At 33.7% G+C, this 24,802-nt stretch overlaps 3 protein-coding genes, 1 long non-coding RNA gene and 1 other non-coding gene across 19 annotated transcripts; 2 read left to right on the top strand and 3 right to left on the bottom strand.

The window, feature by feature from the left end:
* Window positions 1-598: 598 nt before the first annotated feature.
* On the bottom strand, window positions 599-692 carry TRNAY-GUA (transfer RNA tyrosine (anticodon GUA)). The gene is made up of 2 exons: window positions 656-692; window positions 599-634 (listed from the first exon to the last, which is right to left on the bottom strand). It is a non-coding gene; the product is annotated as a tRNA-Tyr (tRNA).
* A 445-nt stretch (window positions 693-1,137) lies between these two features.
* Window positions 1,138-5,925, bottom strand: LOC129898673 (haloacid dehalogenase-like hydrolase domain-containing protein At4g39970). The gene is made up of 11 exons (XM_055973304.1): window positions 5,438-5,925; window positions 3,558-3,651; window positions 3,022-3,066; window positions 2,879-2,929; window positions 2,598-2,672; window positions 2,475-2,508; window positions 2,155-2,210; window positions 2,007-2,066; window positions 1,656-1,715; window positions 1,502-1,548; window positions 1,138-1,384 (listed from the first exon to the last, which is right to left on the bottom strand). The coding sequence occupies exons 1-11, from the start codon at window positions 5,797-5,799 to the stop codon at window positions 1,336-1,338; spliced, it is 933 nt and encodes a 310-aa protein (XP_055829279.1). The 5' UTR covers window positions 5,800-5,925; the 3' UTR covers window positions 1,138-1,335.
* Window positions 5,926-6,705: 780 nt separating this feature from the next.
* On the top strand, window positions 6,706-7,468 carry LOC129886139 (uncharacterized). Its single transcript, XM_055960693.1, has one exon. It carries the CDS (start codon window positions 6,902-6,904, stop codon window positions 7,313-7,315), a length of 414 nt encoding a protein of 137 aa, XP_055816668.1. The 5' UTR covers window positions 6,706-6,901; the 3' UTR covers window positions 7,316-7,468.
* A 1,474-nt stretch (window positions 7,469-8,942) lies between these two features.
* On the bottom strand, window positions 8,943-10,004 carry LOC129886131 (uncharacterized). The gene is made up of 2 exons (XR_008766179.1): window positions 9,784-10,004; window positions 8,943-9,472 (listed from the first exon to the last, which is right to left on the bottom strand). It is a non-coding gene; the product is annotated as an uncharacterized LOC129886131 (long non-coding RNA).
* A 2,821-nt stretch (window positions 10,005-12,825) lies between these two features.
* Window positions 12,826-21,058, top strand: LOC129898598 (uncharacterized). Of its 15 annotated transcripts, none has more exons than XM_055973248.1 (10): window positions 12,826-12,963; window positions 13,504-13,564; window positions 13,649-13,765; window positions 14,070-14,118; window positions 14,845-15,049; window positions 15,168-15,218; window positions 16,493-16,544; window positions 16,701-16,759; window positions 16,926-16,971; window positions 20,646-21,058. In XM_055973248.1, the coding sequence occupies exons 5-10, from the start codon at window positions 14,924-14,926 to the stop codon at window positions 20,786-20,788; spliced, it is 477 nt and encodes a 158-aa protein (XP_055829223.1). In that variant the 5' UTR covers window positions 12,826-12,963; window positions 13,504-13,564; window positions 13,649-13,765; window positions 14,070-14,118; window positions 14,845-14,923; the 3' UTR covers window positions 20,789-21,058. The 15 variants fall into 15 exon arrangements, with proteins under 15 accessions (XP_055829223.1, XP_055829232.1, XP_055829254.1 ...); XM_055973257.1 differs by having other exon boundaries at window positions 14,054-14,118; XM_055973279.1 differs by lacking the exon at window positions 14,070-14,118 and having other exon boundaries at window positions 13,701-13,765; window positions 14,874-15,049.
* The last annotated feature ends 3,744 nt before the right edge of the window (window positions 21,059-24,802 follow it).

The raw sequence follows: 24,802 nt of genomic DNA, 5'->3' as shown, positions 1-24,802 counted from the left end.
ATTTTGTTAATTACTTAAATGTTGCTAGGATTCTGTGAAATCTTTTCAAGTATTGTGTACTTGTGCTTCTTTTTTTCCCCCCTAAATGGAGTTGTTTTGATAAAATACAAAAAGGGCTAAATTTGAAAAAAGAAAAAAAAATGCAATGGTCAAAAAAGTGAGAAGAATAAAGTGGAAATTGCTTCATTTGTGTTTGTAAGAACATTGATTCAAATTGAGAAAATTATTAGGTGAGAGACTTGCAAACCATTTACCATGACTATGGTGCAAAACTTGGTGGTAGTGCAAGATACCCACAATCACACATGTCCAAAATTTAGCGCCAGTGCATTCAGAATATAATCATTTATTTTATGTGTAATTTTGAGCTAAATAGTTTGTTATTTAGATAACATTTTGCTCAAATATTTGGTTATACTTAGAAAGCTTTTGTATTCCAACTCTCAGAATGAAATCGCTTTGGTAGGAAGAGGTTTATCTCATAAGGTGAAATATCCCTACGCAAAGCTGAATTAGTCGAAGCCCAAAATGTACTAGATATTGTGTGAAGAACAAAAGGCATAAGATGCTAATTCTGTAAAAAAATATATTTTAAAAATCCGACCTGCCGGATTCGAACCAGCGACCTAAAGATTATCTGAAAGGCTTTCACCCACTACAGTCTTCCGCTCTACCAACTGAGCTAAGGTCGGTTGTGATACGATTTGGATATAACATTTTATATAATACATAATTATTGTTAACTCTACAGTGATACGATCAACTAAGTTTTATTTGGCCAACCCCAGAGCAACTGAAAACCCTTACACCAAGGAGATACATTAGTTATAATTAAAAAAAGGGCAGCCCGGTGCACTTAGCTCCCGCTATGCGCAGGGTCCGGGGAAGGGCCCGACCACAAGGGTCTATTGTACGCAGCAACTTTAGCAGTTACTCCCTCCACATTAGTTATAATTATATATGAAAAAATCAAGATATGGTGATATAATATGGAGTCTTCTAAAAGTAAAATAAATGTTAGAATTGTCCGCTTTTCATTTTTAATTATTTTTTCAGTTTTCAATCCGATATTCGGTACGCACATTGAGCTCGACATTCCTTCAACGACTCGAGTAATGAGAGAATGACAAGCGGAAGTGCTTGGAACTGAAAAATAAGATTACATTATATTGACATATACTATGAATGTGATGTGATTTATTTTACACAAAATGAATAATTATGGACAGTTTATTTAAGAACAAAAAGGATACAAGCCTGTCAAAACTTCTTTTAAGATGCAAAGGAATCTGCTGTTTCAGCTTCGAAACTCTTCGTTGGACCCGTCCCTCTACCCTACTTCGTAACCACAACATCATTAAGAAGTGACTCTAAATCATTAAACCTGCACGAACGCAACAAGTAAACTTTACTAGTCATAAATCATCATTCCTAAAAGTTTAAGTATTATACTACAATGACCAGCATATATATATATGTGTGTGTGTGTATGTATTCATACCCAACATCACTCAAGTCAGGATAGATAGCTATGGCTTCTTTGAAGTCCTGTGAAACATGATAACGTGCCCCGATAATGATGTTAATTTACGTAAAGCATGGGAGTCGATGGTGTTGAAATCTTTGATGGAAGACTAAGATGATATATGTGTTACCTGATCCGCGGTTGATGAAGTGTAGGTTATGACACACGACATTCCAGCACCGGTTGCAGCCTGAGATATTGGTTTACAGAGTTTTGTCAAACAAGGATGGTACAGAACAGCTATAATGAACACTGCAGTTCACATATCCGGACACTAAAAATGTAATTTAGATCAGCATTACATATAGGTGTTAAATTTTGATGTGCTACAACTAGACGAAGGAAGACATATGATGAAGATCAAAGTGCTAATCTCCGTGAACTTTTGTGAACCTTTTTGCCACATTTTATAAGATTCAAAATGACTACTCGGAACTACACACAGCCTTTGAAAAGAACTTTAAAATATTGTGAGCTGAACCTGTAGCCCGATGACACTATCCTCCACGACCAAACAATTGTTTTCTGAGACGCCAAGTTTCTGGAAAAATCCAAACCAAATGTCAAAAGAAGTACAAATATGTTATAATACGCGGTAGGCAAGTGCAAATATGTATAATACTAATCACCTTGGCAGCTGTAATGTATATTGAAGGATCAGGTTTTTTTTCTTTCACATCATCACCTGGAAATTACAAAAGCAAAAAGAGAATATATATTACCATATTCAAAGAGTCCTGTGCTGATACATATCTACTAACTAAAATCATGTAATCTTATAAGATAGTTGTGTAGTTTCAAGACGTCATGGATCGTTTTCTATCAGAACTGATTTATATGCAGCATTTCAATTTACAACAGCATAAATCCGTGAAGTAGTTATGAAGTAGCATCATCTGCTTTGACAGAAATAGGTAGTATGAACCATCAAAAGTCCAGATGAAGATACCTGCAAGGAAGCAATCAAGTCCATGGAACCGATCCTAAAAGAAGAAATTTGGACTAACAGTTAACCATGTTATACAAAAAATAGAACGATAAGGAAACATGCTTCCAAAAGCAGAAGACTTACAAGTCCTATAAGATTTTCAAGACACAGTACAACTGAACTTTTGGTTGCAGCGGAGCAGACAGCGAGCATCTTTCCCTGGAATACAATGGAAAAGGCATTAATGCCACTGGACTCGGTATGACATTCTTTCTGAACAGATAACAGCAATGTGAAATACATGAATCCACTTTAAAAGACTATCGTCATATCAACCTCTCAAAGTTATCTTCTTTAGATAAAATAACAAAAATCAAGTGCGTTATAGAGTAAGAACTTTAGTTTAAGGTAAATATCTATCTTACAGCAGCCTTGGCCTCATCCATCAATCTTAAAACTCCTGGTCTCGGCTCAACCTGCCAAAAGCAACACCAAATTGGTTCGTAAAGGAAAATTGGATCAAGTGATTTAAGTAGGAACAATGATGAGTAAAGAAAATTTATCTTACCGTTCCAGATTTGATTATCTGTTTGTACCTCTCAGTCTTCCAATCCTACAAAAAAGGAAAAAATGGAAAGATGCAAAGGGAATCATCACAGACAAGAAAATCATTGGAAAGAAATTAAAGAACATTGCAAAAAGAAACTAGTAATAACAACAAAGTGAAAGAGGCAATCACATAGTTTAGCCTTGAACTAATGACCCCATACCTTGTCATTCTAAAACCCAAGTATAAGACTGCTTGTTGATTAGACTATGGTGTCAGACCAAAATCAATATTGTCTTAACGGAAACCACATGTATTATCTCCATTTGCAAGTTTAGAGCTTACAACATTCATTTCTAAATAATTTTTTTTAAGAAACATATGACTAAACAATCCGCCAAGCTCCAGTGAAACGGGTAAGAGTCACAAGCTAATGATAACAAGTAAACTGAACCATATTAATAAACAGAACTTCGATACCTAAGACACTAATTATATATAACTTTATAAGACTCAAATTTCAAATCACGTAGTGAAAAGAAAATCTGATATAGTACTTGAAGGGTATCAATCAGCTTGGCTCTATTGCTGTCATCCTCCGGAGGATTCTGAAAGATTGTTGAAGTTGGCCATCCATGCTCCTTAAAATACCTATCAAAACAATTCAAAACACTTCATCAGTATGTATATGCTAATGTTAGAAAAGTGTGAACAAACATCATCTAAAGACTAAAACGCCACTGTTATTGACCTAGTTATGGACTTGGGAGATAAAATTGGTGGACTGTGTCCTGGGGGTAATCTGAGGCAAAGAAAAGGACTAAAGCAGCCAATAAAGGAAAAATTATCTGACCTCTTTTTATGCTTCTTTTGAGCCGATGGTCTCTCGGAAACAGCCATCCTACCTTGGTAGAAGTAAGGTTTGCGTATATTTTACCCTTCCCAGACCCCACGTTGTGGGATTTCACTGGGTTGTTGTTATTGTATTCTTCTAGAAGAAAAAAAACATAGGACCTTGCAAATCCACTATATTTTTCCTATTCAGAGATCAGTCCCCTGGTCTGTGTTTTCACATGGAAAATTATTTGCAAATGAGATGTATCTAATACTGGCTAATAAGCATTAGCACACAACGAGGGAAAGTAGGGTGAAGGGGATAATGATGTTAAAAAGGATACTGGTCCAAGATAGAGGGATATTTGTATTTGTTGTTGCAAAAGTTGTGCTTCTCATCTCCTCCTTTATAAATTTGTCTATTTCTCGGGATCTCAAAGGGGATGGAAACGCATAAGAACTCTTCAATGGAAAAGAGATGCAACTCCAGTTTCTTTAGAATCGATAGTCCATCCTATTTTCGATAGGGATTCATTGGGAATCGGTAATCAATCCTATTTCCGATAGGAGCAGTTGACAATTGAATCTGATTTTACTCTTTCCTCTCCACTCTTTGTCACTATTTCCTTAATGAACTATCGGAAATAAGTAAATGAAGTCACTTTTTCTTTCTTTTGTACCAGAAAAGTCACTTATCTTTAGCAATTCCACTTAAAATGTTATTCAAGCCAGAAAAAAAAACACAAAACAGTAAACTCAACTCATCTTAACCATTCATATCCGACCCTGTAAAATCCCTTTATGCACTAAACTCTCTAAAATATCTGTTTGGCCATAGAATTTGGGAGTAATTTTACTTTTACTCACAAAAGTTCAAACATTTTCCAAGTAAAATCGTCCAAACCCAACTTCAAGTTCAAACAATCACAACTTCGAAAACTTCAATTTTCAAGTTTCAACTTCAAAATCTATAGTCAAACGGGAATTTAGTATTTGTTAGTGAATTAAGTTTGAAAAAATCAAAAACATTGAGAAACAGATCGATAATACTATGGCATTTTGGGTTTTCCACCCCCAGTTTGGTTCTAAAGACTAAAACGCCACCGTTATGGATTTGGGAGATAAAATTGGTTGACTGTGCCCTGGAGGTAATCTGAGGCAAAGAGAAGGAGTGAAGTAGCCAATAAAGGAAAAATTCTCAATATTGTTTTTCAGAAGAAAAACATGGGACTTGCGAATCCACTCCCCTGGTCTGTGTTTTCTTATTTGCAGAAGAGAGATAGATGTCAAAGGGGCATGGTAACGCATAAGAACTCTTGAATGGAAAAGAGACCTAAATCAAGTTCCTTCTGAACCGGTAGTCAATCCTATTCCCCATAGGGAATCGATAATCAATCCTATTTTCCATACGGACAGTTCAAAATTGATTCCGAAACTCCAGTCGAAAAATCCTTTCCCTTGTTTTCCATTTTTGTGTTGAGTGGATAGTGATTTACTAAAAAGTGTTACTAAAACATAAAAACTCAAATTTTCAAGTTTCGACTTTAAAATTTATTTATAGCAAGACGGGAGTCAAAAACATTGAGGAAAAGATAGACAATACCATCGCATCTTGGGTTTTCCACCTCCAATTTGATTCTGCAGCACGTCATAAAACTCAAGGCTCCAATTCAGCGGTTCCTCTGAAGAAGAAGAAGAAGAAGAAGGGCATCGCACATTGAAATGAGAGAAAGCATCATTATACGCTTGACGATGAAGATTCTCGGATTCCAAAATAACACCATCGCAATCGAATATCAAAGCTTCCAATGCTCTCGTCGAAGCTGAAGCTGAAATTGATAGCGATTTCGAAGGAAGAGTTCTTCGAAATGTTTGAATTGAAGGAGAGAAGAAAAGTGAATAGCAAGAAAAGAGTGAGTACTGAGAATTTGGTGGAGAGAGAAGTATGTTAATGGACGACGCCATTGTTGTAGCAGCAACTGGAGCTTTGTGTGAAGCCTTTTGGGTTATGGCGATTGGCGGGGGATTTGATTTGTGTGGTGGTTGGCAAATGGAGATTTTTGCAGAAGTAGCCTATGTTTGCATAAGTAGCCTATTGTACCTTTTAATAGCATAGTCTAAATTTACAAATTTTTAAATTAATTTCATATATATTACTATTCTATTAAACTTACAAAAATTTTGCTCTCGAATTTGGAAACATCCATAAAAATTAGCAGAGGCGGATTGAAGTTTTGAAGTGTATGATTTCTACGGTGATTTTAAGTTAACGTAAAATAATAATTGGGTTCACGATCAGTAATTTATAAATATGTTGTAGATTTCATAATATAAATATAAGGGTAAAAACTTATTCACACCCAGTGTATACACTCATCTAAAATATAAATGAATAAAATCATTAGATTTTCGTGAAATTAGGTGGAATAACCAATTTTAAAGCATGATTTGAGTTTTTAGTCATTGTTTGAAAAGTAATAAGGGGGAAATACCATCACTTAAAAAGTAAAAAAATGAAAAAGCTTATAAAGATTTAAACTCTATAAATAGTTTTTGAGTTTGAATTGTCTGAATCAATGAATCGTTTAATTCTAGCAAAATTTATAAAACATACAAAATTGTTTCTTAAATTTCACTTGTGAAGCCCTCAAATTCCAAGATTGTATCGTATTTTTATTAAAACATATTTATCTAATTATTTTTAAATATCAAAAGACTAATTAAATGACAATAGCTTTTACAATAATAATTAATATTTGATAATAGGAGCTAAAATATAACTATTTACCATCTTTTATCAAGACATGAAGGATAATCTCAGCAATAGTTAAGTTGGTTGACTACTGATCTTTCATCTTATTTACGAGGGTTGACAATTCGTTTTCCGTATCCCAATTGAATTAGACAAAGCCCATTGGACTCGGATTCCATTTGCCCCGAAATTGCTATTGATATTTTAAACCACATAACAAAACCAATCTACCTTGGTCCATTTTTCCCCCAATTCTTCTCCATCTATATACACATTTGGGGGTCAATTAATCCAATTTCGAAATCGATAGACAAGATGAATAGCGGAGATGAAGAAAAGGGTTTAATATGGAAGCTACCAATAGTTAAATCAAAGCATTTGGGGAAAATTGGACCTGGTTTTGGATTCGGCATTGGTTGTGGTTTCGGTATCGGAATCGGCCTTATCGGAGGTACTGGTTTTGGTCCGGGACTTCCTGGATTGCAACTGGGTTTTGGTTTAGGTGCTGGTTGTGGAATTGGTGTTGGTTTTGGGTATGCTGTTGGAAGAGGTTATGCTTATGATGATAATCGTAGATACTCTAATGTCGGTAAGGTTTTCAATCGCCCTGCGAATGCAAATTTTCTTAATCAGGATGAAGTAGGTCAATTGCTTGATGAGATTGTTGTGAATACTAAAAAGTTAATCAAAGCAACTACACAAGAGTTAGATAAATGGAGAAGATCCTAATTGTGCCGTTGCGACGGGCTTCACGTCGCGGCGTAATGTAATATTGCTGCTATGTTATTAAATTAGCTAGTGTTCATCATTTTCTTTGGTGGTTTCTGTTTATCAATAGTTTTCAAAGGATGTATTTCGTATGAAGGAAAATATTTTGTTGTCTCATGTTTGGTATTATTGATATATAATCTCGACAAATATTATGAGTGTTAACGATGGGAGTGGGGGCTATGAAGATGAGTGTGTTCAACGACTACGAAGGAAGTAATTAATGCAGAATATCACTTGTAATTTGTGAAAACTTATTTTTCTTCCATTAGAAATTATTTCTGATAAAAATGGAGTGAAAACAAATAGTAGCAAAAAGGAAAAGTTGGCTTTAACATTTTTTTCTATGGAAAGGCACTAGGAATTTGGAGGTTATCCATTATCAGTAGTGCGTTAAATGTTGAATTACATAGTATATCTAAAGGATGGATTAAATATAATGTTCATTTTTTAAGGATTCTCACCTCTCTTAAAGGGTGGATGGGTGGATGATATACTATGTTCATTTTAAAGATTCTAGAATTGTTTTTTTATCAAATTCATTTCTAAAAGATATAGAGATATTGTAGTATATTACTAGGGAGAACTTGTGCTTTTATTCTTCAGTAAAAAGTAGGGAAGATCAAGTGTCTGATCAGATCAATCAAGCGATTTGGGCAGAGACTTTACTTCGTTAGGATAGAGTTGTTGTCGATTGAGAATTGGCTGAGGGACCCTTTCTTCTTTTATAAGGAAAGAAATTGTAGCTGGGTATAAATAAGCTTGTGAAAGACGAGTAGGCAAGCACGTGGTTGTACCGATCAGCTATGAGCTGTCGAGTGATGATTGCTCCATCTTTTACTGAAAATTCTCTCATTCAAACTTGTAAAATTTGTGGTCTTAAATAAGTCATTATATATGAAATTAAAGGATCGTTTGGTACAAAAATTAATAACGCAGAAATTAGTAATGCATACATTATTGTTTATCAAGTGTTTGATTCATTGTTTGTCACCTAATCTTAAAACTTTATAAAAAAGCTTTTGTTTCAATTATACTCTTGAATTATTATGAGTTTTTTTTTATAATTAAATCAATGTAGATAATTATCGGACAATATTAATTTTTTTGTGACCTTCTAACTAAATAGGAAACCAACAATTTTGTGCCATGTTTGATATTTTTTCACTTGAATTATTTGAAGATAAATAATTATCATTATAATAAATTAATCATTCATAAAACGTCACTTTTCAATTTTTTTAAAAATAGACTATTTACTTTTAAAACGAAAAAGACGATAAACCAAGTGAAGTCGAATAAACCATTCTCACGTCACATCTAACTTTGTTTTGTTTTTTTTCAAAATTCATAAAATGTGTGAGAATTAATGAAATGTAGCAAAAAAATTTCCTAAGAGAATAGAAAGTACTAGTAGAGGAAAAGAAAGGAATAAAGATCAGAATCCAAAAGCTAACTATTTTGTACTTGGTTCATTTTAATTTACTTGATCTATTTTAATTTAATACTATAAATTTCATAATTTTAAATTAAAAATACGTGAATCGTACCAAAAAGCTACTACATTAAATCTAACACTGAAAAAGGCTATGTACAACATCAATGTATTGATATCAAAATTTGTACACCATACTAAATGCTTCTAACAGCCTCATTAAATATGTCTTGTCTCTAAAAAAACAAAATCCCACAAGGGACCAAATTTATTGATACCAAAATTCCAAAAAAAAAAATGCATACATACATACCGTCCAAGTGTCAATTAAAAATCACACTGACTAATAAAAAAAAATTAAAACATAAGCTGACCTGGACATTATAATTATTTTATAAAAAAATATTCGTCTACCTTAACTAAGGATTATAAAAATGATCGTCACATCGACATTTCCATTCAAGTGGCTTGTAATTTGAGTACCTATTGGCTCCAATTGATGGTGATGGTGAGTCATAATAATCCATCGGCACATCTTTGACTCGACTCGGACTCAGTTCAACTCGGTGGTGACTCGGTGTCGTTGGCACTTGCGCCGCCATGCACGGGTGGCATTGGTTACACTTGTTGTAACAACTTGGTGGCATCGATCCCAACCTTGTTTTCTCTTCCATTAACAAATCCTAAAAAAAACAAAAAAAAAACAATTAATTAATAATTCATTAAAATACGACTATATAACATATAGTATATATACACATGCAAGTCAACTTGTATTATTCTTATGAGACACCAATTTAAAACGAGTTCTATGGGTCAACTAAACTATATATATTATTAAAAAATACGATTTTTTAACGTATGTTCTAACAAAAATTGACTCGTCTACAAGGATTTTTGATGGAAATTTTTAGGGAGCATTTTAAATAAGCTAATTTCCGATGAATTTCGTGGGAAATTAGCTTTGAGGAGAGAAAAGAAGAAGAAAATTTACCTTAGTAGAATCTTGGAATTTATGTGTATGATGATATAAACAATAGGAAGGAGAGGGAAGGATAAGAAGGGAAAAAACGAAGATAATAATTGTGGATTTGATAGAAAAAATACATGAGAAAATTGAAGTGTTACTCAAGATCATGGTAGCATTTTTTTTCTCTTTTTTATATATAAATAACTTCACAAAAAAGAAGGAAATTTCAAAGTTGTATTAATTAGAATTATATAAGAAGAGAGAAAATGGGAAGAAATGAAATGAGAGATGGAAGAAAGAAAGAAAAGACTAGTGATATAGTATATGGTTTATTTATTTATTTATTCAAGTGTGGTGGGGAAAATAACAAAAAGTGTGAAAAGAACAAGTCAAGGAAAAAGGAGAGACAGAAATAGAGGGAGAATTGGTGCAGAAAAAAGATGGAAAAGCTTTTTTACGCCCATACAGATATGTAGGGAGAGAGGTGAGCAAGAGAGAAAGGGACGAGCGAGAAAGGTAAGAGGTGAGCAAGAGAGAAGATGGACGAGCGAGAAAGGAGAGAGATGAGCGAAAGAATCAGTATATTTATATACATATGAATCACATTTGAATATAATATATCTGAAAAAAATTACATATAATTTAATCCACATATATTGAGATACATGTCTCTGATGAGGCCTCAATTAGCAATCGTAAAGCTGATATGTCTTCATCCTGAAATAAGTAGATGCGAATGTGGTATGGAAGATAATTTCAAAAGCTAAAGTGAAAGCACATAATTAAATTCTAAACTAGTGAAATTTGTGTTTTATAAATAGATTAATAAAACATCATACTTGAAGTTGGGGTTTAAAAAGACTAAAGTATACTCAAATTCTATAGCTATTTTTGAGACGATAAAAAAATTGTTTTCAATAGATTTTTGGCTTCGAGAAACTCAAAGCATTTTTTTTCTTCTTTTATATCTGGTAGAGTATATAGCTAAGGCATTAAAACTGTAATATATGACGTGAGAACAAAAATTTGTGTGATAAATGCATTTTTCTATATTTGCTTCTCTGAAGCTGATTCTCTACCTATCTTAACTTGTCATAAAAAACATCTCATAGATTCTGATTTTTTTGAAGTTGAAAAATGATAGTATTATTTAAAAATTAAAATTGTATTTGAATATGCATTTACATGAAAAAAAATTTAAAATTTTGTGAGTGAAAAAAGCCACTTAAAAATTAGTCAAAACCATTGGGAAAAAAAATCAAAAAAATCAATCCACTATATTTTTATAACCACAATATTTTCCTTTTAAAAAGATCTATGTTCAAATAGCTCCTTAACCTTAGTAGCAATTAAATTGCAACAACAACAGAGTTGGTGCGATTCCACGAGTGAAATTTGAACAAAATAAAATATGTATGTAGACTTTATCCTTATATTATATAAGGTAGAAAAGTGAATTCCCATAAATTCTCGGCTACAAAATACACTAACAATTAATGTAATGTCATTATAGTGGAATGGAGAAAGTAGCCAAAAAAAATTGGTTGGTTGATTATCTGAAATTTCACGTCATCATAATAAAAGAGCTATTAAGTGGCAACAGATTTTTCTTTTAGCGGTAATTGAGTTAATGTCATTATATTCAAAGTTGTTAAAAGCCTTTAGCGACATTTATACAAAATATTAGTTGTAAATACTCATATTTATTATTATCACTAAATATATTACATCTATTATATTATTATCGTTAAATCCTTTATTTGTCATAATGCTGGTTCCTTCTTTGGGTTGAAAGAAAAATTGAAGGTGAGTTAAATGTTATCCCTTTACCTCTTTTTAATTTCCTTTCTCTCTTCCATCACTTAATTAAAGACACACAGAACATGCAAAAAAAAATACATTGAGAGTTCCAATATTTGCAAAGAGTGACCATAAAATAGTGACAGTTCAGAGAGAAGTGTCAACATCCCCTTCCCTAAAAAGGGATTTTGATCAGTCAATAAAGGAGCTAGCTACTACAATTATTTTTTTAATGTGGTCAATTTCTGCAAAATTACAGAGAATAGTAGTTACCATTTTTTTAAAAATGGTCCATAGTATACTATTATAGTAATCCAGGGAGGAGGGTGACTAATAATTAAAGATAATTAATTGACATATACTTTAAGATGACTGAATGATTTGTGACATGCCATAGAAACCTAATTTAATAGGAGTCTATGAAAATGGTAGCTTTTAGGAGTAAGGGTGTCAATTTTGACTTATAACTTCATGTCTTGGAAAGGACAATTTGCTATAGTGGTTAGCCTTTCAAGTTTCATCCAGTTTGCTTTTGAACTTCTATTACAAAAATAATACTAGTAGGTTATTATCTAAAATTTATTGACTCGACCAACTCAGTTATGGGGAAGTATTGTTTGCTAGGAGTTTATAACACGACTCAATCCGTCTTCGCTCGAATCAAGATTCAACCTAGATTGCCTGATTTGAGATCCGACTCTAACCTGAGATATGACATCCAACCTGAGGCCCTCCCCAACCTAGGTACTGACCCTAAATTGTGACCCAAACCCCAATCGTGACCAAACCCGAAATGACACCGACCTTGAATCAACATAGGATCAAACTCTTGACCCCAACTCAATCTCGATTCATGACTCGACCAAGTTATGGATGGATGTTAGGATTGAGCATGTTACAATTGAACCAACTAAATTAACACGAAATCGATTTCACTTCCTCTTCTTCTTTTTTTTTTTCAAATTTAACTCGTAATAAAATTACAATTTTGCAAACAACAGGAATTATAACATCTTGGTTGAAATTATTTATTTCTTTTTGTGAATACTCAATACAAATAATTTGCGGTGGGGTGGGCCAGATAATCTGTTGGCCTTCCTTAACTTTTGGTAGACTGCTCTTGGGCCATCAAATGGATCCAAGTCTATAATGTGCCTAACAAAATTTAGAACCCAGCCCACTCCACAGACTATGAATGGGCCTATCATGTTCTTAATATTTATAGCACACAACAATTATAATATTAAACAAAAAAAATATAAACAAAGTGCTAATTTTTCCTTTTTAGTTCTCTTGGTCTTCTCATCAATCCAATTTCGAGTAAGCAATTCTCTCATTTTTTGGGGTTCAATTCCCCTTGTTAAGACCTTGAAGAACACTTTTAGCTCTGTTCTACAATTCAAGGTATGATTCTCTCTCAATTTTTGCTCAAGTCTACTTCTTTTTACCTTAGTCTTGTTGTTCTATATGACAAGGAAAAATTGAAAATTGATTTAAAGAAAATTCCTTTGTTGATTCTATACGATTGTTCTTGTTATTGTCAGCGTCATTGTTATTTGGAAGTTCTCCCCCAACTTCTCATTTTCGCCCAAAGAAGCATAAAAGAATGATACTTACGAAAATAGCATTTTTCATGTAAAAAGACAATCTGCCACTTCTACTCTATTACAATAACGGGAAAAGAAGTGAAAAGAGGCATTGTTTGCCGAATTCATTCATGAGAAAATAACAAATTCAAGGTCTGTCAAAAAATAAAGTCAAATATCTGCAGGTTTTCTTTATTGTGTATATTTGGTCAGCTGAATGCATGCTACTTAGACTCAGACTTGATGTTAAGAAAAAATTATTTGACCAGTTTGTAAATAAAATTGAAGAGTTTTTTTGCTACTAAAAGACTTCTACATTGTTAGTAGAGGACTGCTAGGTTTACTGTTGCATTTGCAGACTATAAGGCTTTAAGCATGTTTTCTCTATCTCTTGGTATTGGGAATTGAAAGCATTTTAGGTAAGGGTGTGGAGTATTTTTTTTATTCAATTTAAGCTTTTGAGAAAGTGAATTAGATCAGTGATTTCTCTATATTTGTGGTAGAGGAATATACCTCAAAGACATTGCAGTGAGTTGGTTCTCCACTTTTTTCCAGTAAGATCATTTAGTTGATGGTGAACGATCTTAGTTGAAGATATGAGTTTTCTTGCTACAAAATAGGTATTCAACTACTCCTTGTTGAATTATGAATAATTCTGGATAATGAACAATTTTCTTTTGCTACTCATGAAATGCCTGATATAACATAAAGTTCTCTTTGGCGGAAAATTCCCTTCCTTTAAACTTAGTACCTCTATATATTACTTTGTCCTCATTGGTGTTTCCAAGTTCAATGACTATTGAAAATAAAACAAGAATTTGAATATTTGTAACTTCGTGTTGAACTTGAAACATATATCCTCTGCAAACAGTTGTCTTTGATTTTCTTGCTTCTAATTTTTACTTTAGTACGATGTTTTGTCAGTGGTTATCTTCTTCTTATTCATAGTTGAAGACAGATGTGAGTAAATGAGGTATGTGCCAATTTGTTATGGTTACTTATAAGTTTATTTTTGTCAATTCTTTCCCCTCTTTATGCTTGGACTCATATGAAGGGAATTGTTCAAGCATTTTGGAATGCTTCTCTCATTAAGAAAATAAAATAAAAGCTCAAAATTCGAATCAATGTGCTGGAATTAATGACAAACCATGCTCTTGATAAAGGTGATTTGACGAATTAAGAAGGAATGATCAGACTTCAAAGTCAATTTAGTGTTTCACAAGTTCGGACAAAGTTATATGCTAGGAGGCATGACTTTTCAAGAAAGAGTTGAAAGCCTAGATTTGTACCTTGGTGTAGAGACTATTCATGATCTTCTCGAGTTTAGGTGCAAGAACAAAATTCATAAAAAAGAGTTGATAGCATTCAGAATCTTGGTGAATATAAAGTTACTTTGAGCTCTTTTCTAGCACAAAGATCACAACATGATAGTAGAAAACTTTTAATTAGTGATCTGTGTTAAAAATATATATACATAGGGATATATAACAAATTGCATCAAATTTTGATCACATGTATACTGAGATACATGTATATGGACGTATCTGGACACACGAGAATCTGCTAGGATTCATAATATTGCAAACTAAAATGTTTCTAAGTAATTAGCTCTTAAACTAGTGAGATTTGTATAAGTTTCCCTTTATTTTTCAACTTTTGGGCAATAATGCTCAAAACTCAAGTCCAACATCCATTACAGGCTCAATCTCAATTCATCTTATATCGTAGTTCTACACATGAGTTGAAAAGTCTCTCTTTTTGCTTCTCCGCGAATTGACATGGGAACACGAGAGGTATACGAAGAAAAGCTGAAGAGAGGGAATCTCCACCATGATCCTACAATCAAACCTGGCCTTGGATCTGCTAGATGCCCTCGATGTCTTTCGCTCTTGAACTCCAATTCAGTATGTACCATATTGTACTCGTTTTAATGTATTTGTAATTGTACACATCTTGCCTATTACATGCTTGTTGAAATGCCTAGGTGGTTATTTGAGTTGTTTCTGTTTGATTTGTGTACAGAAAAGTGGAGAATGGGTGATTACTCCTGTTCTGCATGATTTCACGGCGGTGGTTAGTATGTTATTATCAAATGTTTTGTTATGATTAAAATATACATAAGTAGCCACAAATTTTAAGATTGAATGGTGTTGTGTTTGTGAAAAAACTCCCACATTGGTAGTTGAAAAGAAAAGTAAGCTGCTTATAAGCTGGTGGATACTCTTAATTGTGTTAGACCTTTTGGAAAAATCATATGGTCTTGGATCAAAGTTAAGCTACTTATAAGCTGGTGGATACTCTTAAATAGTGTGAGACCTTTTGGAAAAATCTTATGGTCTTGCCTTAAAGTTGACAAATTTTAGGATTAAATGGTGTGGTGTGTGTGAGAACTAAGTTCCACACTGGTAGCTGAAAAGAAAAGTAAGGTACTGATGAGTGGTGGTTACTCTTAATGGTGTGAGGTCCTTTGGGGAAATTGTACAGGCTTGTCCCACATCGGACAATACATTTTAAGTGTATCTTGCGGCTGTTTAGCCTAACAACTGCGATATGAATAGGGAGATAATGTAGTGATGGTGTAGGGCCCAGCTCCAAATTAGCTCATGAATGGTAATGGATCATGTGGAACTTAGTGAATGGGGGAACTTAGTTAAGTGTATCTTTCGTCTGCTTAACCTAACGACTGTGAGATGAATAGGCAGATGATGTAGTGATGGTGTAGGGCGTGGCTCCAAATTAGCGCATGAATGGTTATGGATCATGTGGAACTTAGTTAATGGGGAAATTGTTGGGTGTGCGTGAACAAAGTCCATATTGGTAGCTAAAAAGAAAAGTAAGCTACTTATAAGGTGTTGAATCCTCCTCTTGAGGTTGGTAACCTAATCACAAAACCATACTCATGGAAAAAAGTATGGGGATACTCTTAATGGCTTGAGGCCTTTTGGGAATCGTGCAATCTTGGCCCAAAGCGGCCAATATCACACCATGTTAATGCCGAAAGTGGTTGATGCCAAAGAGCTCTTAATGTTATATGAATGTTTTGTGTACGTCCAAAACTTCAAGGATTTGTTTCATATTAAATTGGAATTGAGCTTAGTTGAGTTCAATGCAGAGGAAAGTTTCTATTTTACCCCCCTAAAAGAGTTCCATTTTTTAATGTCTTCCACCTGAAAATCTGAAAGACTATCTTTTACCTAAAGCCGAAATAATTTACCCTCATTTTACTAATCATAATTTTTATAACCAGTTGGACAAGGCTAATCAACCCATTTTGAACAGAGTAGCACAATCATGATATGAAGAGCTTTTACCAGGTAGTTAAAGTAATATTCTTTACCTTTCTGTAGGCTGGCTCTGGAATTGGTGGACTGCTCAGTGCAACTCATGGTTTCAATACAGGCATGATTCATTAATTATCTCTTCTGTGCTTATCTTTGTTATCTTTATTTTATTCCTCTCTTTATAGTAAATCGTGGTTGGAATCTTAAACTAAATACTTCCCTCTCTTTTATCTTATGAATTCATAGCTGAAGTCTTAACGCTAGTGCTTTTCAGGAATTCCTTTCGTCCAGAGACATGTGAAGGGTCCAAAATGGCTTCCATTTGTTATAGGGGTAGGCACTTAATCCACTTTTCTGTTCTTAACTCTTCTCTTCCTCTCTCTCTCTCTCCTATTCATTGTATTCTTGATTTCTGTGCTTTACTCAAATCTATGTATAGTTGAGTACAATTGACGTGTTATCTGATGCTTCGCCCTTCCCGTTGTTTCGTTTTTTGCAGCTTCCTCCACTACTCATGTTCTCTGCAGCTAGTGCGGCGTTTGGAGGTAATTCTGTGAAGTTCTAATTTCATTCTAATCGTCATTCTTTCAATTTAGCACGTGTTATTCTATGATGATAAAGTTGCCATGACACGTTGCAGATTTACTATTTTTTGTTTGTTTGAATAAGTAACCCTCAGCAACAATAGTTTCATATGCGCTAATGATTAAAAGTTGGAAATTTGAAGGTTAATGTCAATCATTACTTGCTAGGATATAATAATCTCTGTTTTAGTTTTCTTTCTCTATCTTAATATAATTGGATCTCTCTTTATCACATCAGTAATTTAGTAATTTAGGAAATACTAATGTATAATCTGCTGTTTTATGTAAGTATATAATTGTTGGTCGGAATTTTGCTCCATGTTTATGTACTTCTAAAATGGACACTGCTCATCCTGTAAGGAATCAGAATTTATAATAAATGCTAAAAGAATGCTGTAATCAAGAAGTCATAGCTTCTGTTACCTTGTCAAAAGAAAAAGAAGACATTGCTTGATCTGTTTGTAAAAAACGATAAAGTTGATTTTTTGGAATATCATATATTTTTCTAGTATAGTTTCTAGAATAGTCTAGAAGTAGTATCTAGGATAATCATCTTAAGGAAATATCTAGAGTAAAAGATAAAGTTATTAGAATATTCTCGTAAATGTATCTAAGAAATGTGTAGATATTCTAGAGAGTTAGATATTTGTAGTATGTCAGAGAATAGTCTAGATATTATAATATTATTTGTAGTAAGTCATAGAATAATCTAGATCTTATAATATCTAGAACCATCCCTACACAACTATAAATAGGGATGGCATTAGGCATTTGTAACCAACCCAAAACAAACCTAAATCAGACAGTCTTCTTCATAACAAAGTTCTCCTTTCCAAAATATTCCTTCTCCTTTCTAGCTTCCTCTTCTTTAGTTGAATCTTCCGATCTTAGTTAACGATCTTGGGCTAGCAGAAGGTCTCTCTAAGTATACTTTTATTCTGCTATTCTCTTACTTCTTTGATGAAAATAACATATTTTTTGGTTAGAGAGGTCACCAGTTCTCTACAGGTCTTGTATTTCTCATGTTCCATCAAGTGAGAAGTTAACTATCATGTATATCAGAATTAACCCCTCTAATGTTGATCTGTCATATTTTAAAGGAGTAACTTTATCGACCAAATAAGGTAATTGTTTTCCCAAAATTATGTGGGCTCAGTTGGGTGCATTTTATTTTATTTTTGAACGACTGATGTCTAAATCCCATTTTATGGTAGAGGTAAGGTCTATCAGAAACATCTTCTCTACCTTGATGTAGAGGTAAGGTCTGCGTACATTCTACCCTCTCCAAACCCCACTTTGTGGGACTACAGTGGCCACTGGGTATGTTGTTGTAATGTCTGATGTCTAAATCAGCACTAAGGAAGTGCTAAGATCACATCCATAAGATTACAAGTGAAAAGAGGAAATGTACCCAGATTGCCTATACAAAAGATTTTTTGAATTGTGAAAGCGTTTTAGCATCATTTACTAATTCCAGCTTGCACCAAATAGATAACAACAAAATACAATTAGATCTAATTTTCAGTAAAGAAGCTTTTTGACTGTTGAAACATCTGTGATATCTTTTTTCCCAAATACACCACCATATGCAGGCTGGAATGTTGATCCGTATCTTCTTTAAGTTCTAAATTAGTTCCCTCCTGTTCCAGCTCAAAAAAGTTTAGCAGTTGTTCTTGGCGTTACCGATTTCACACCCAAAAAGTTGATAAGCATCTACCACACCTGTAAGGTGGAAGCACAACATAGAAAAAAGTGGTTGTTGGATTCAGTTTCTTCCCCACACAAATGAACATTTACTGACAAAATGTATGCCCTTTCTCTATAGATTGTCTTGAGTCAAACGAGCTTCTCTGGTTACCAGCCACCCGAAACACATAACTTCGATTGGAGCTTTAGTTATCCACATCTTCTTCCAAGTTCCAAGACCATTCTGATTAGTTATCCTTATCCATAACTTTGACAAAACACATTTACTTTTGCCTTCAACAGTTGCTTTGTATTAGGAATCTTGTATGTTTTTTAGATAAGTTTTTGTAATGAGAAGGCTGCCTAAGTGCCTATGATATGCCTTTGGTAGTTTTCCTGTGAGATTGAAGATAGGTAAAATGATCCAGATTTCAAATTGGAACAAGAAAGGAATTTGAACATTTTGCGTATTTCTTTTGATTGGCCCTTCCCACTAACTCATAAGCTACTATCTGTGAAATTTTTGGATTATGAAGGAAAAAGCAAGCAGACAAACTAACAGTCAAAATTAAGTGGACGTGATAAGTAAGAGGAGAGTAGAAGAACAATCTTAGAAGTTCCATTTAGATATAGTTGAATAAACTCTTAACAGTCAAAGTATGATTTATATGCTAAATCACTCATGAAACTGAAAACAAGATCCCTCAAGGGTTCTGATTCATGTCCTCCCTTTTTTTACATTCATCTACTAAATCTGTTAAGGAGCTTCTATTTGAAAATTTGGCAAGTACAATCATTTTGAGTGTATTCTTAGTTTTATGTGAAAGAAAGTTCTAGTATGATAAAATAATCAAGAGATTTTAATGATAAATGAAGTCTTAATGACACCTTTTGTTCCAAATTAATTGTCTTACTTTTGCAATGGGTTGTCTCAAGTTGGATTCTCCAAATGAGAAACTTTTGCTGTATGTTTTTTCTTTACCATATCTTTGGATATAAAGGTCACATGTACTTGTTTTTACGCTCAATTAGATATTCAAGTTAACTTCATTTATAGTTTAAGATGACTTCTATTTGAATATAATAATCCACCTCCCATTTGATGTAAAATTGTTTTGACTGCTTAAGGTTGGAATTATCAATTCCTTAATGAACTTTGTGCCAATATTTATTTGATTAATTCAAAATTACATTAAGGGTTTCCCCTAATAGGATAGTTTGCTTATTAAAATATTAAAGAATCATGATCAAGATTAATATTAATTAAGTGTTAATTGAATAATTAATTAAGTTAAGTGGGAGAGCAATTTAAAATAAGGGTGAATTTGGACCAAGTATTTGACGCTAAGGGCATAAGTGAATTGAAGTATTAACAGAGGGAAAATATGCTCAATTTCGCATAGTATGAGGTATATTTGGACCTTTCCCGAACAATATATTGTATCCATGGGACAACATAGCTCATAGGGCTGGCACTGGTACTCTGCGGAGGATGCGTGAATTGATCTTGCTTAAGGGAGGGTGCAGAAGGGTATCCAATTGAAATCCATGCACTTTTTTTCTATTTTTCGCTTAGATGTGCTTGGCATTGAGCGGCTGGAGATTTATTGAAAAGACAGGCCCAACTAATCCTCCTTCCCCTACTTGTCCGAAAGAAGCATATCCTCACTTTATTAATTAAAAAACTAGAAATTCGCATAACAATAAAGTGGACTCTGTATAATATTTTGTAGGAATTCTATTTCAAAAAAAATGTTTAGGAATAATTTATGGGAAAGTGCCATTTAAAGGAGGAATAATTTATGGGAAAGTGCCATTTAAAGGAGGAATAATTTATGGGAAAGTGCCATTTAAAGGAAAATAATGTTTTCCCATACTTTTTATCTTATTTATTGAAGTAAATTTTTAATGTGTAAATGACCAGATTTATGGGTAATTTTGCATTACAGGATATGCACTTCCAAGGTTTACTCAACTTACGATGACTTCATATTACGCTGCTTCAAGTGCATCACATTACGGAATATCATTGCTTACCAGACATATTGAGGAGGCCCATACTTGTGGTGTTCAACGTGAAAGGCTCAGTTGATTTGCGTAAACTCAGAGGCAAACTTTACTTCAAATTTTGCAACAAATTATATATAATTGGAGCAGTCGTTAATTCAAAAGATGCATGTTGTGTTCTCTTTTGATAAAATATATAGTTTTTACTTTGTAATGATAGGAATGTTTGAAAACACTTGTGTTTCTGCTGCTATCTGATGCTGAATAGCCAAAATGGCATAGTTGTTGGATCTTGTATCTAAGTTCTTTGTATTAGAACAAAATGCCTTGTCATTTATTAATTGTTGCATCCTCATGTATGCCTACTGCGACTAAAGAGCCCTTTAATTTATTAGTTGAGTAGTCTGGTTCACGTTAAAAACTCCTGTTCTACTTTCACATTATTGCTCAACTTTCAAATAGTTGTTGTGAAGGGGAGCCTTGGAGTAACTAGTAAAGTTGCTGCCATGTGATCAGGAGGTCACGGGTTCAAGCCTTGGAAACAGCCTCTAGCAGAAATTCAGAGTAAGGTTGCGTACAATAGACCCTTGTGGTCTGGGCCTTTCTCCGAACCCTGTGCATAGCGGAAGCTTTAGTGCACCGGGTTGCCACTTTTCAAATAGTTGTTGTTTTGGTTGCATGTCGAATTGCTATGATCAGAAATCTATTTCTGCAATCATTATATTGTTCTCTACTGAATTTTAGTTGTTTGTATGATATATGTCTGTTCACTTTCTCCTAGTCATTTTATTCTCCTCATAAAAAGGGTGGCCATTGAGAATTCCTCTTTTAACATATTTGGTGATGCATATAATTATGCAGTTAAAGAGGCTTGACTTTTGTTTTAAAGATGTTAGCTGACAATGCGTTTACAGAAAAATTTCAGTCATCCTTTTACTTATGTGTTTGTAAAACTTATGTCCTGGTGTTTAATAAGTAATGAGATTGGCATCAGTTTGTAAGCCATTCAGTTGCGGGATCTGTCATAGAAAAAGATGTTTAGAAAATTAATAGTATCAGATCATGCAGTTAAAACAAATTACGCAGTAGTCATATATATAGATATTAATAATTAATCGCAAAACTCAACCTGAAAATTATCTGTGCATGTGCATGTGCATGGATTGGGCTGTCCTTTAATGCGAAATTCATCACACCCAAAAAGAGAGACAAAAAGACCTGAAAAAACAACATTCCCAACCTTAATGAATTGAACAAGCTGACACACGTGATAATTCGTGTGAGGTTGATATACTCGAACTAATTTATATATGCTACATAGGATGTGTATGTTTACATATATTCACTTTATACAAATTTAAGTGGCACACCAAAAATGTCAACTAAGATTAAGTTATAAGGTACGTTTATGTATTATGCCAAATAAAAATTGTGACATACAAGGAAGGAAAACGGCATAGTATATATTGTTGAATTAATTTTTAATTACACACTTTATTTTTATGAAGTCCTATTAATATATTAAATTAAATTTGATTAATTTAATATTTTTAATTTTATTTCTACTATATAGAAATGTCATGGGAAGGACGACAAGGGTAAAAGAGTCTTTTTGTCTATATATATTTACACAAAAAAGTAACACAGAAAAACTTATAAAGGTTTAAACTCTTTAAATCATTATTTAGTGAAGGTTTAAAATCAAGAAACAATTCATGTGGTTTGAAATTTCAACAATTTTTTAAACCTCATAAACCGTTCCTTGGATTCCACTTGTTAATACTTCGAATTCCAATAACATTCCATGTTTTAGTGTGGGACATTTTTGTTCAAAACTTTTTCTTGGTAAAAAGAGTGGTTAATTATTAATAAAAATTTAAAACTGTGGCTAGTATTTTTATAAATAGAGGTGTTAGAAGTGATAATTTATCCACTCCTCCCAAGTTTAAACTGCACAAACAATATGTCTCAATGCAACGATCTGTCTCCGTCATTAGGAATAGGCCAATGAGAAAGGATTTCGGGCCAGAAAACTTTGGGTAGTAACTTCGGAAAAACTTAGCCTTGGCCAGACTTGGACGAATTCTGAGTCAGGTGAAGTCTAGGGTGATCGTGTGAATGATGGGAGGTTAAATCTTTGATTTGATTGGATAGGATGATAGTCAAGATGATACGGAGCATTTACGGCTTCGCAGAATCACATTCGGGCGAGTAAAACTCTCGAAATTGAATTTAGCGTGAAGGGTATATTTTAATACGACTTGGAAAGAGGGTATGTTGTGAAATGGAGCTTGGAGCTCAAACTCCAAGCTCTCTGTTTTCGTGCATCCCACCAGAGCGGGATTTCTCCCGCCAGGGCGGCCTCGTCAGAGCGGGATGGTCCCGCTAGAGCGGGGCAGACGTAACTTAAGTCGGGGAAAAATCCTAGAAAGGTCTTTTTCTGCAAAAAACAGTTCCTTAGACTTCAGGAGGTGACCTAGGGAGAATTTTATCAATTTTCCACGGATTTTCACGCTTAAAGTAAGAATTTTACTCCCTAAATTCATTCTTTGATTCCTAGAACCTAGAAACTATGGTTGTTAATCATGGGGGGGGTGAACTAAAAACTAATGATGGAAAATAGACCTAAGGTAGGATTAAGAATCATGGGTTTGGCCTAGGATGAGAATTGTGTTATTTTTCATGATAGTTAGGTCATTGTGTTGATCCTTTATATGTATTTACTGTTTCTAGACCAAGAACGAGAAGAACGAACCCGAAAAGGAAAGACTCTTGCATTGTAAAGTTGTTGAAGCTTGAATTTGAGGTAGGTGATGGTCTAGTTTCCCGTATGTGGGTCATATGAATAAGGAAACATGCTAGATTATGTGTGAAAATGTCACTTGCTGGCCTATTTTTGTGATGAACTTGTTCTTGGTGATATAAATACTGTAAATACTAAATGCATTTATGATTGTGGTATGCTTAGATTGGGTGTCACGTTTCGATACACATCTGGATTGGGTGTCACGTTCCAACACATATTTAGATCGGGTGTCATGTTCCGACACAAAGTTGATTGTTTGTAGGTCCCTTGAGAGGACCCTTGTGTGAAATTATAGCTTGTGAAAGATATTGAGTTGTTATATTGCTGAATATAGTTGAACTTGAGATTAATTGACTTATTATGTATATGTATATGTATATGCCTATTGTGTTGAATCTACTTGTCTATGATCTGCTTACTAGCTAGCCGCGTGATCCTACCAATACACCATTATTTTTGTGTACTGATACTACTCTTGCTCTATCTTTTATTGAGTACAAGACATATTCAGCCGGCTGCGGAGAGACCTCGATTAGAAGAGTGAACTTGTTTGAGTTCAAGGGTGAGCTATTTGTTTAAAGTTGTCGTGGACTCTTCTATGTTTTAATTCCTTTTTCAGGACTCGAATTTTCAAACACTATTTTAGTTTTATGACTACCTTTTTGGACGTGCTTCCCTTTTCTTATTCAGATATTTTGTTAGAGTTTTGGTACGGACGACTTTCAATTCCTAAGATGTTTCTGCATTTCGTTGTTATTAAAATTGTCGGCTGGGTTTATAGGAACTCAGTATTATTTTTGGTTTTATTCCTACTTCCGCAAGTCTTTAATTGTTTTCTCTTGAGTTTGATAAGTTGAGCTGTAAAAATGATTCTCCCATTGGAGGGTTATTGTGGATGTCCGTCACGGCGGATCGGGATCGTGACACTCAAACCTATATGTCAGAAGTTTTTAAGACTAACAAATCTAAAGTCAAATTTAAATTGCTAAACTTACAAAAAATTGTTCTTCATTTAGAGTTATTCTCTTTGATACCGTCTTTTCTCATCGTCAAAGACGACTTATGACACTCAATTAGAAGGAATGGATGTTAGGCACGAATGAAAGACTATGCCTAATAGCTAATAAGTGGGCTAGTCTAACAAATAGATGCCCATTCTTGCATATATTTCTTTTCATTTGCTTATCAAACATTTATTTTATTTAATAAATAATACAAGAATTTTTAATAAACATATTCTTTTAGGAGAAAATGCAGAATCTACTTTTAAAAGTATTTGGAATAACATGAAAC

The sequence above is a fragment of the Solanum dulcamara genome, chromosome 1 (genome assembly GCF_947179165.1).
Source record: "Solanum dulcamara chromosome 1, daSolDulc1.2, whole genome shotgun sequence".
NCBI classification, from domain to species: Eukaryota; Viridiplantae; Streptophyta; class Magnoliopsida; order Solanales; family Solanaceae; genus Solanum; species Solanum dulcamara.
Note: the sequence above shows the minus strand (reverse complement) of the source record. Positions and strands in the feature narration are given on the sequence as shown.

Coding starts and splice junctions, on each gene's coding strand:
- LOC129898673 (XM_055973304.1), bottom strand. CDS start 5,799: ATGGCGTCGTCCATTAACATACTTCTCTCTCCACCAAATTCTCAGTAC. Junction 1,716..2,006: donor ATAGTGTCATCGGGCTACAG/GTTCAGCTCACA, acceptor CCAATATCTCAG/GCTGCAACCGGTGCTGGAAT. Junction 1,385..1,501: donor CCTGACTTGAGTGATGTTGG/GTATGAATACAT, acceptor GCGTTCGTGCAG/GTTTAATGATTTAGAGTCAC.
- LOC129886139 (XM_055960693.1), top strand. CDS start 6,902: ATGAATAGCGGAGATGAAGAAAAGGGTTTAATATGGAAGCTACCAATA.
- LOC129898598 (XM_055973279.1), top strand. CDS start 14,924: ATGGGAACACGAGAGGTATACGAAGAAAAGCTGAAGAGAGGGAATCTC. Junction 16,760..16,925: donor GGCTTCCATTTGTTATAGGG/GTAGGCACTTAA, acceptor CGTTTTTTGCAG/CTTCCTCCACTACTCATGTT. Junction 16,972..20,645: donor AGCTAGTGCGGCGTTTGGAG/GTAATTCTGTGA, acceptor TTTGCATTACAG/GATATGCACTTCCAAGGTTT.